This window comes from Malania oleifera, chromosome 9 (assembly GCF_029873635.1).
Source record: "Malania oleifera isolate guangnan ecotype guangnan chromosome 9, ASM2987363v1, whole genome shotgun sequence".
Classification (NCBI taxonomy): Eukaryota; Viridiplantae; Streptophyta; class Magnoliopsida; order Santalales; family Ximeniaceae; genus Malania; species Malania oleifera.
Genome location: NC_080425.1, coordinates 80,798,800 through 80,810,509, shown reverse-complemented (window position 1 = coordinate 80,810,509; position 11,710 = coordinate 80,798,800). Strand labels below are relative to the sequence as shown.

At 34.1% G+C, this 11,710-nt stretch overlaps 1 protein-coding gene across 1 annotated transcript; it reads left to right on the top strand.

Moving 5' to 3' along the window:
• Nucleotides 1-1,716: 1,716 nt before the first annotated feature.
• LOC131164211 (pentatricopeptide repeat-containing protein At1g20230-like) lies at nt 1,717-4,330 on the top strand. Its single transcript, XM_058121231.1, has one exon. It carries the CDS (start codon nt 1,982-1,984, stop codon nt 4,040-4,042), a length of 2,061 nt encoding a protein of 686 aa, XP_057977214.1. The 5' UTR covers nt 1,717-1,981; the 3' UTR covers nt 4,043-4,330.
• The last annotated feature ends 7,380 nt before the right edge of the window (nt 4,331-11,710 follow it).

The window sequence follows — 11,710 nt, the reverse complement described above, 5'->3', positions numbered from 1 at the left end:
ACCCATGTATATCAAGTATACCCATGGACTCCTCTGGTGCTAACAAGTGGTATTAGAGCTGACAGTTAGTAACTTTGGGTGAGCGACGTCATAAAAGTTGAGACGTGAAGTTAATTCTCCTAACGTGCTAATAGTTGGAGGACCAAGTATATGACTGAGGCCAATAATGATCATTTAGGCATGAGATTGATCCGAACAGGGTCAAGATGTGGGAGGTAGGATTGGTTCAAAGTCATGTGGAATGTAATCCGAGACACGTAAGGTTTTAGTGGTAAGACCCACTTGAGCAACTATTGGGAAATTGGGGTTACTCCCATAAAGGAGACAATTTTTCGTTCAACTGGGAGCAGTTGAAACTCACAAGTGAGGGAAAGATTGTTGAGAATTCCACTTGTGAGGTTGTCCCATATTAGAAAATTTGAGTGGATGATGGGTGCTTATATACATGGTTGGACCTAAAACCCAATAGGCTTAAACTTTTAGGTCTAGTTGACTAAAACAAAGATAAGAATATTAGTGATGAAGGGTAGTTTAGAAACAACTTAATAGGCCTTAAGATAGATTGAAGAATAATTAGTAAAGGCAAATAATGAAATAATCGCTTAAAATGCTATAACTTAATAAAATTTAAAGAATAAACCCAAAGTATATATTTTTTCCTTTTAGGAGCCAAGATCATGCACTCTATAATTACATGTGTATTATCAATTATGATATTTTACACGTTATAGAAATCTCTTAGGAGCCATCTTAGCCATCTAAAAATTCCTATCAATTCTGGTAAAGTAATTAAGATAGTTACTGAATTGTTGATTATCAAAGAACCAAGGTAAAAGCTAAATCAAAATCAACAATTGGTGTTATTTATTGGAAATCATTGATGTGTTAGTTACCAATAAACCATAATCACGCTTCTCAAGAAATTAGCTTATAAATGCAATATTTATTATAAGGGGTAAAAAGATACTGACTTGCCATGAGATTTGACAAGAAGAAAAAAAAAAAAAACTTATCCTTAAGATTTCAAAAATTTCACTGACCTCTCTTAAGTTTTAAAAATGTCGCATACATTTCCTGAGATTTACCAAAAAAACACAAACATCGTTCAAAATATTTGTGTTTTTGTAAAATATAAAGGGAGGTTTGTGTCTTTTTGGCGAACCTTAAGAGTGATCTTTGAAATTTTTAAAATTTTAGAGAAAATGCTTGAAAGTTTTGAAATCTCTAAAAAGGTTAATGTCATTTTATCGAATCTAGGGGAGACTAGTATTTTTTATACACTTTATTATAATATAATTACCAACCTCATCATCAACTCTTATATTATATAACAGAATCCTACATCATACTTAAAATTCATAAAAAATGGTCCAAGACAAAAATTTAGTAGAGTAATTAGTCAGTACTTTAATTAAAACAACACAATAATTCATTCAAGACAAGCAGTTGTGTCTGATCAAACTCATTTATCAAGTTAAACTTTTTCAACTTAGGTGGCTAGCTTTTGGTTTGTGAGAAGAATAAAAAAAAGAAGAAGAATTAGAATTAAAAAATGTGGTAGAATAGAAAATGAATTACAAATTTCTGCTCACGTTTTGTTTAATCAATTAAGTTGTTTCAATTTTCCTTTAAAATTTTTCAAAGAAGTTATATATATTTTATTTACTTAATTATGACCGTATATATTAATTGCAAAAAAAATGTTTTTTTAAAATATCTAAAAACTCAATTCGCGGACAGGAAAGAGAGGGAGGAATTTTCTAACGCACCCGATGAACCAACGGTACGCAAGGGGCAATCCCCCCACTACTACAAATCGATACATATCGGATGCTCTCCGGAATCGCACTCTATACATAAGTTACGCCTCGCGAGAGCGCTGCTGTTCCCAGCCCAGCTTAAAAATTCAAGGCACAAATTAAAGGCTGCATTTCTTCGGAGGTCCACTCAAATTCTGATCATGCAAGCAAAGGAATGATAAATGCTTTCGAAGATACCCACTAGTATTCCGCCTCATCTCAGTCTCAAATTACTCCGGGTTTACTCAAATTCCGGTGACTTAGCGCGCGCACGCCGCCTGTTTGATAAAATTCCTGACCCGGACTTACCTTCCTGGACTGTCTTGATTTCAGCTCATACTAAGCATGGCTTCCCAAGGGAAGCTATTGAGCTCTACTCCAAATTGCAGGCGCGGAAAATCGAACCTGATGAGCTATTACTGCTTTCGGTCGCCAAGGCGTGTGCCGCATTGGGGGATACATGTAAGGCAAAAGCAATTCATGAAGATGCTGTTCGGCTTGGGTTTTGTTCAGATCTTTTGGTGGGTAACGCGTTGATTGACATGTATGGGAAATGCAAGTGCTTTAAAGGTGCAAGGCAGGTATTTGATTGTATGGTGGTAAAGGATGTAGTTTCTTGGACATCAATCTCTTCTTGTTATGTGAACTGTGCGCAGCCAAGGGAAGCTTTGCGAGCTTTCCGTGATATGGGATTAAATGGGGTGAGACCCAATTCAGTCACAGTATCATCAGTTCTTCCTGCCTGCGCGGATCTAAAATATTTGAATTCGGGAAGGGAGATTCATGGGTTGGTCATAAAATACGGGATGACAGAAAATATTTTTGTGTGTAGTGCACTTGTGAGCATGTATGCAAGTTGTCTTGGCATTAGGCAGGCTCAACTGATATTTGATAACATGGCTCAACGAGATGTTGTGTTGTGGAATGTAATAATGACAGCTTATTTCTCAAATAAAGAATGTGAGAAGGCCCTCAGTTTGTTTCATCGAATGAGAAGTGAAAGGGTGAATTTGAACTATGCTTCCTGGAATGCCATCATTGGTGGATGCGTGCAAAATGGGCGAACTGAACAAGCACTTGAAATGCTTGGCCACATGCAGGCATCAGGACTTAAACCAAATAAAATCACAATTACTATTGTCTTACCGGCTTGCGCAAACCTAGAAAGCTTAAGGGCAGGCAAGGAGATACACGGGTATATCTTTAGAAATTGGTTTAATGAAGAGTTGACGGCCATGACAGCTTTGGTTTTCATGTATGCCAAATGTGCTTTATTTGAACATTCTCATAGAGTCTTCAGCATGATAACAAAAAGGGACACCGTCGCTTGGAACACAATGATCATTGCAAACTCAATGCATGGGAATGGAAAGGAAGCTGTGTTGCTCTTCCATGAAATGTTAGACTCTGGAGTCAAGCCCAATTCTGTTACCTTCACTGGTGTATTGTCAGGCTGTAGCCATTCAAAGCTTGTTCATGAAGGCCTCGTGATATTTAACTCAATGAGTAGGGATCACTCAATTGAACCTGATTCAGAACACTACTCATGCATGGTGGATGTGCTTAGTCGTGCTGGTCGCCTAGAAGAGGCATACGAATTCATCCAGAAAATGCCAATGGAACCAACGGCCAGTGCTTGGGGAGCATTGCTTGGTGCATGCAGAGTATATAAGAATGTAGAGTTGGGACAAATTGCAGGAAGGCAGCTGTTTAACATCGAACCAGATAACCCCGGTAACTATGTATTATTATCTAACCTTTTTGTTACTGCAAAACTGTGGGATGAAGCATCAGAAACTAGAAAAATGATGAGAGACAGAGGACTTACAAAAGTGCCAGGTTGTAGTTGGATTCAGGTGAGAAACAGAGTCTGTACATTTGTTGCTAGCGATAAGCGTAATCACCAGAGTGATGAGATCTACAAATTTTTAGATGAAATCGGTGAAAAGATGAGATTGGCAGGATACTTGCCCAACACTGATTTTGTTCTGCAAGATCTGGATCAAGAGGAGAAGGAGGAGGCTCTCTGCAACCACAGTGAGAAGCTTGCTGTTGCATTTGGGATACTCAATTTGAATAGTGAATCGTCAATTCGAGTGTTTAAGAACTTGAGAATATGTGGAGACTGTCACAATGCCATCAAGTTCATTGCAAAGATTGTTGGGGTGCGGATTATAGTCCGAGATTCTTTGAGGTTTCACCATTTCAGGAATGGTTTTTGTTCCTGTCAAGATTTTTGGTGATCCTCAAATCCATTTGTATTGGCCAAAGTCTGGGATGAGGTTAAAATCTGCTCAAGTGTCTCTTCAATATATGATGAGGAACCTCAACAAATCATTCACAAGGCACATGTCATTCTATGTTTATAGAAGAAAATTTTATTACCATCCTTTCAACTCTCATTCTTTGATATTTTTATAAAGCCTAAAGCATTTGAAATTTTGAATATTTGGCAGTACAATGTATGATTGATCATGCCCATATATATACTTGAATGTGAATTAAATATCTCAGTTATACTTGATTATGTGATATTGATGGGGGTTGACAATCTTGTTAACACATGATTAAAGAGTAAATACAATTATTTTTTAATAATTTTATGATTTGATTTAATATATTATAATTGCTTACTATTAAAAGGAGTTAAGGTAGTGGTTGGGAGAATGGAATTGAATCTTTTGTGTGGATTTAGAAAAAATTAATACAGTTTTATACCATATTTTGCTAAGTCAATATAAATTCAAATGAAAGGACCAAACTCCATCTGAATTATAGATGCATTTAACATTGAAATTTTTAATATGTAGTTATAATTTAAATGCATTAGCATTCTTTTAAAAAAAAAAAAAAAAATTATTATGAGACAGAAGAGGGAGATAGGGAGATGTTTGCTTGAAAAGAAATGTATTTAGAGTGAGAATTTTATAATATCCTCTTTACTAATAAGTCAAATTTGTAGATTTTGGGATTTATCTTTCTAAGGGATTATTTGGAACCGCTAATGTAGAAGTGCTTTTCAGAAAAAAAAAAAAAAAATGTTAAATTTAATAATTGCTGATAATAAGTGTTGAATTAAAGAAGTAGTGAAAGTTATAAGTAGTGTTTGGTTGTGTTTAAAATAAGTAGTATTTAAATGTTTACTTTTATGGCAGGGTACTATGTCATTATTTTTTAAAATACTTTAAATTACAAATGCTAATATTTTTCATTAAAAAATTCATAAATAATTATTTTAATATTTTATTATTTAAACTTAAATATATTCTATTACAAAAATAATATAAGATCATTATTTTAAATTAATAATAATTTTGTTATTAATGTATATTTAGAATATATTACTATCATATTAAATTATGATAAAAATAATATTATTAATTAAATTTAAAATTTTAATTTATTTAATAATAACGTAAATTAATAAATAGTTCTTGTTCAATCCAAAACTAAATTATAATAACTAATACGTATATTTAATTATATTTTAAATAAAAATATTAACATTTTTATAATTAAAAATTTAAATGATAATTATATTAATTTTATAACTAAAATTTAAATACTTTTATATTAAATAAAATAATATAATATTATTCATTATTTAACAATAATCTTACTATTAATGTATATCTATAACATCTGATTATCACATTTATTTATGTTTAAAATAGTATTAATAACTAAATTAACTTTTTTAGATTATTTAATGTTAATTTAAATTTATAGATGAATTTTTTTATTCATTCCAGAATTTAATTATATTTTATTAATAATTAATAAGTTATAATGTATAATAAAATAATATATGATTAATTTTAATTAATAATTATTTTAATTGTTATTCTTAATTAATATTTAAATATTTTTATTAAGTAAAATTAATATAATATTAATTTTTGATTAAACATATTATTTTTCTTAGTTCATATTTATAATATAGATTATCATATTAATTTATATTAAAATAATATTATTAATTAAATTATTATTTTTAATTTTATATATTGATTGAAATCAATAGATGATTTTTCTTATTCGTTCCAAAATTGAATTACGCTTCATTAATAATTAATATATTATAATACGTAATAAAATAATATATCAGTAACAATCCCAAATTTTTTTTTTAATATTTTTTTTCACATAATATTAATAATATTTTGATACCATAAAATGTAATCAAAGTCAACCCGAATCCGTGGGTACCAGGGATTCACCTGTTTATACATACATGTCAACTAAGCAGCAGAAAGCATAATATACTTAACTTATACCAGAGTTTTACTGTTTCCATCTATACACATATACATCCCAAAAAGGACCATTAATCCTAGAATCATACCCCAAAAATCCATCATGTACTCAACCCAACTACTTACCCTTCAACGAGGGTTGCACTATCACCCTCCTCTATCTCGGAGCTCACTCCGCTCGTGTGTCTAGGTTTCCTAAAATGTTTGTATTGTTAGGGTGAGACATCTCTTTGTAAAGGAGATAGACTAATATCAGTGCGTGGCAACATAAGTATTGTCGTTCTATAAACATGTATTGCAAGTAATATAACTATAATATATTAAGCTGTAACAATTAATTCATGGAAATTCGTACTTTGAAACATAAGCATACTATATCATAAAATCATTTATACATAAACTGTACAATACCAGATTCCAGAATATACAGACCATACAAAAATGTCACTCCAGTATCATCTACTCAAAAAGATATACAGTTCTGATAAAAACTCACTCTATAACCAGAGTGATCTAACTACTTTCTATCCGCAAGCCTGATCTGCTTGCCTAGCTGGCTCACCTGAAAAATGGTAAAGTAATGGGGTGAGTCGACGCTCAGTAAGTGAAAATATGCTATCACTAGTGTGTGGAAACTAAGTTAAGGATACTTTTAAAAATAACAACTGAACTGCAATGAAATAAATCATCTGTAAAACATATCTTTCTTTCACAATTTAAGACATATTATATCGTCTGTTTTTCTACTTTTCATATTGGTAATATCATACTATACTCATCGTATACTGTAAAACTGTAAACATATATATATATATATATATATATATAACTGTGCTTCTATCCCTAGGACTCTGTACGTCATGATTTGACCCCTCATGACAGGGTTGTGAGGCTCATAGACGGGACTCTATCTGGTCGGCCCTCCAGATAAGTCATCATACTCTACACTATCTCAGCCCGACCAAACTGCATCCTCTTCTAAGCTCGGGACTCGCTACTACCTCGTCAAACCGGCCCCTTCAACCCAATGTACTAGGGAGCTGCATACTCTCCGAACACGGCTGATGGTACCCACATACTATCTGAGATATGTGGTTGCACTCTATCTGTATCTAGCAACGGTACCGTGCTCTGTAATCTGTATCTGTCTGTGTACCTTTCCTCAGGGATCTGTTACTATATACATATATACATATATACTCTTTTAGTGTTTTCATCATGTTTCCAAAATTACCGTTATGCTATCTTAATGTACTATATATATATATATATATACTATAAAACTGTATACTGTATCTGTAGCATCTTGATGCTACCTTTGTATCTCTGTCTGTATATTACGGTAATAGGAAACATGGCATACTAAATTCTGTATAAAGCTATGATATAAATACCGATCTGAATAATACTGTATACATGTATATGTATATATATATATATATATATATATATATGTGTGTGTGTGTGTGTGTGTGTGTGTGTGTATCTCTGTTTCAAGAAACTATTCTTATAAAACTATAAATGCATGTACATTCTCTATATAATCTCTGTGAATATATATATATATATATATATATATATATATATCTGCATCTGTATATTCTGTATAATTTCGTATATTGAGAAAAAACCATATAAACTGTACATACTGTCTACTTCCATGCATTCCGTATAGTATGATATATATATATATTATTAAAGTTATATAAATTGCTTCATCTCATGAAATTCACTTAGGCCACACAATCATTTAAACTCATATTCTAAAATAAATACTGTTTCAAATTCATATTCTGAGAGTTCTGTATAGCAAAATGGAGGATTTATGCATCTATAAAATCTCTAATATCATTACAAAAACTCCTAGCATAGCATATTTCCCTTACCTCAACTTTGAAAAGCCCCTATAAAAATCTGGCTCTATACCCGCAGGATTCCTAACTCAACATCCTGAAAACACAATGTCCCAGAACAAAACATCAGTATTTCTTAGTCTACATCATTTCCTATAACTGCCAAAAATTCAAAAACTCAATAAAAGATTTTACCCTGAATTTGGGATGAAATCCAACTTCGTTTTCTCGACGATCTGCTCCGGCAAACTTGTAGAAAATTCCACCAGGAGCATTGTGGTAGCTTCGGATTGTCGATCCGGCGATTGGTGGGGCTAGAAAAGAAGAAAGAAGGGAGAGGGAGAGAGAGAGAGAGAGAGATAGAGAGAGAGAGAGAGAGAGAGAGAGAGAGAGCTCAGTGAAAAATGATAAAAATCTCGAATTTCCACTATTTATAGGGCCGGGTTCGTCGACGAGACACGTCACCTCATCGACGAGCCCTTCACAAAATTCGTCGACGAGACCCTATGTTCGTCAACAAAATTCAGAGCATCCCGAACTGTTTTTCGGTATTTTCTCATCGACGAAGTCCTGTGTTCATCAACGAAATCCTTAAAGCCTTCGTCGAAGAAACCCTGTGTTCGTCGACGAAACTTGGCAGCTTCCCTTCTATTTTTGCTTTCATTTCTCTCTCTCGTAATATTAAAATGTTATTATTCTTCGGGTCTCTACATTCTCCACTCCTTATAAAATTTCATCCTCGAAATTTACTAGCTGGATACCGTTAATACACTTCATCATTCTTTGGAAGAAAAAGGGGTCTACTTATTTTATTACTTGCCCTCACTTGTGGCGGAGGAATACCGTGGTTACATATTATGTTCTGGGAGATTACACATGTAAAACTAAAAACTATCTACTAGCTAAAATCTTATACATGTACCTACAAAAGGAAATCTATCTAACTATCATGTTTTACCTGAGTACCTCTATACCTCTTGGAACAACTGCGGGTATTTATGTCTAATCTGCTCCTCAAGCTCTCAAGAAGCTTCCTCTATTGCTTGGTTCCTCCACAAAACTTTTACCAACTGCTTTTCTTTAGTACGTAAAGTCTGAACCTTTCTATCCAAAATCTGTATTGGTACTTCTTCATATGCCAACGAATCCTTAAGCTCTATCTCTGCATAACTGATGATGTGGGATGGGTTTGGGGTGTATTTCCATAACATGGCAACATGAAACATGTCATGAATACGAGCCAAAGCTGGTGGCAAAGCTAGCCTGTAGGCAACTGACCCTATTCTCTCAAGTATCTCAAAAGGGCTAATAAACCTAGGGCTCAACTTGCCCTTCTTTCCAAATCTCATAACTCCTTTCAGAGGAACTATCTTCAAAAATACTTGATCTCCCACATCAAATTCCAATTCTCTGCGGCGAGTGTTTGCATTCTGCCGACTCTATGCTGTTTTAATTCTTTCTCTAATTAATCGAACTTTGTCAGACATCTACTATATTATCTCGGGACCCAAAGCTCGCCTTTCACCTACTTCATCCTAGAAAAGAGAAGAACGACATCTCTTGCCATACAATGCCTCATATAGAGCCATGCCGATACTAGACTGATAGTTATTATTATAAGGAAATTCCACTAACGGCATATACTGGATCCAATTGCCCCCAAAATCAAGCGCACAAGCACGAAACATATCCTCTAATATATGAATGGTCCTCTCAGTCTAACCATCAGTCTGGGGATGAAAAACAGTGCTAAAAGCTAACTGCGTACCCATAGTGTAGCGACTTGCTTAATTAACTAATATATATATATATATATATATATATATTTAACACTGTAACAATTAATATACTCTGATACCACAATATTAACCTAAGCAGCGAGAAGCAGAATCATATAAACATATCCATAACCATTATATACAATACAAAACCAATATCACTCAATACCAGAGTACTACATGTTTTCCCCATATACACATTTATCTGAATTTCCCAAAATACCCTCAACTAGCTAGGGTAATACAAAAATGCTCCCAAAAATGATACTCACTCTCTGACAGGGCACTATTGACGCCCCTCTATTTGCGAGCCTAGTCTGCTCGCCTACCTGGATCACCTGAAAAATATATCAACACTAGGATGAGCCAATGCTCAGTAAGAAGAAATATGTTATTACTAGTGTGTGACAAATAAGCTACTATATATCATGAAATCTATTTCATTTAAACATGAATAACTGAGTACAAAAGTACAGTACAAATAATAAAGTACACCACCCCTTTTTCTCTGTTGCTTAACATATTAGTATTATGGTTATAATTCAAAATACTTCTAGTGTACATAAGTAGGATCCCTGTTACTATAAATCTGTACATATGTAATAGTAACTGAAACTGTTCCCTGTGGCTATCTGTGTCATGACATGCCCCTCATGACGAGGTTGTGTGGCCCGTAGGCTAGATTTACCCTAGCTGGCCAACCCGGAATAAATCACTAAACTCCGTCAGTCGACCTGCCCACCTCAACCCATATCTGGATGGGGAGCCTAACCTCTTCAAGGGCCTAGGTGGTCGACTTTACCACGTATATCTGAATAGGTGGTTGCCCTCGTAAAGTAACATAGTACATGTAGCAACGGTACCGTGCTCTGTAGCTGCAAGTCCAATAGGGTCTGATATCATATAATATATTTCTATACATAACTAACTAATTTACCATGATTCTGAAGTACTGAAATAACCATGATGCTACATAACGTACTGAAATCTGAATAATCATAACATGGAACTGCATATTCGTAATACTGGAATTCGTATAATCATGGTACTGAGATTCATAAAATCATGGTACTAAAATATCGTAAAATTATGGTACTGAAATCCATAAAAACATGATACTGAAGTTCATATAACCATAATACTGAAATTCATAAAATCAAGAAACTAAATTCGTAAAATATATCCTCGTACCATATACATAATCATAAGCCACACCATACTAAAATAGTAATTTTCGTAAATAAATAAATTGTATAATATTTAGAATTTTCCTAGCATAGCATATTTCCCTTACCTTAACTTTGAAAAGCCCCTACTGTACTCTAGCCCGATATCTGGAGGGCCTCCTACAAAACACCCTGAAACCAATATTTTTCAGAACTAAATATCAGTATTTTTCTGCCTGTATCATTTCCTATAACTACCACAAGGCCAAAAGGAGACTAAAAGGCCTTACCCTAAATTTGGGACTATTTTCAACTCCGATTTCTCGACGATCCGCTCCGGTAGATGCGTAGAGAACTCTGCCAGGAATGTCGTGGCAGCTTCGGATCGTCGATCCGGCGATTGGTGGGGCCACAAATGAAGAGAGAAGGGGGAGAGAGTCGTAGGAGAGAGAGAGGAGAGAGAGAGCGGTGAGAGAATGAGAAATGTCCCGATTTTTCATCCTTATATACAGCTAGATTCTTCGACGAGACACGTCACTTCGTCGATGAGTCTTTCACAAAATTCGTCGACGAAGCCCTATATTCGTCGATGAAATTTAGGCTACCTCAGATCCCTCTCGGTACTTTCTCGTCAATGAAGCCCTGTGTTCGTCAATGAAATTCTTAAGACCTTCGTCAACGAAACCCTATGTTCGTCGACGAAGCCTGGAAAAATTCAAAAATTATGATTATTTAATATTTTCTCCAAATTGCAATGTCGTCGACGAATGCTAAGTCTACGGCCTCCTTCTGTTTCTATATCTATTTTCTCTCCCTTTAATTATTACTAAAATGCTATAATTCTTCGGGTCACTACAC

Bases quoted from the DNA above. Each gene is read 5' to 3' on its own strand.
- LOC131164211 (XM_058121231.1), top strand. From the start codon at position 1,982: ATGCTTTCGAAGATACCCACTAGTATTCCGCCTCATCTCAGTCTCAAA.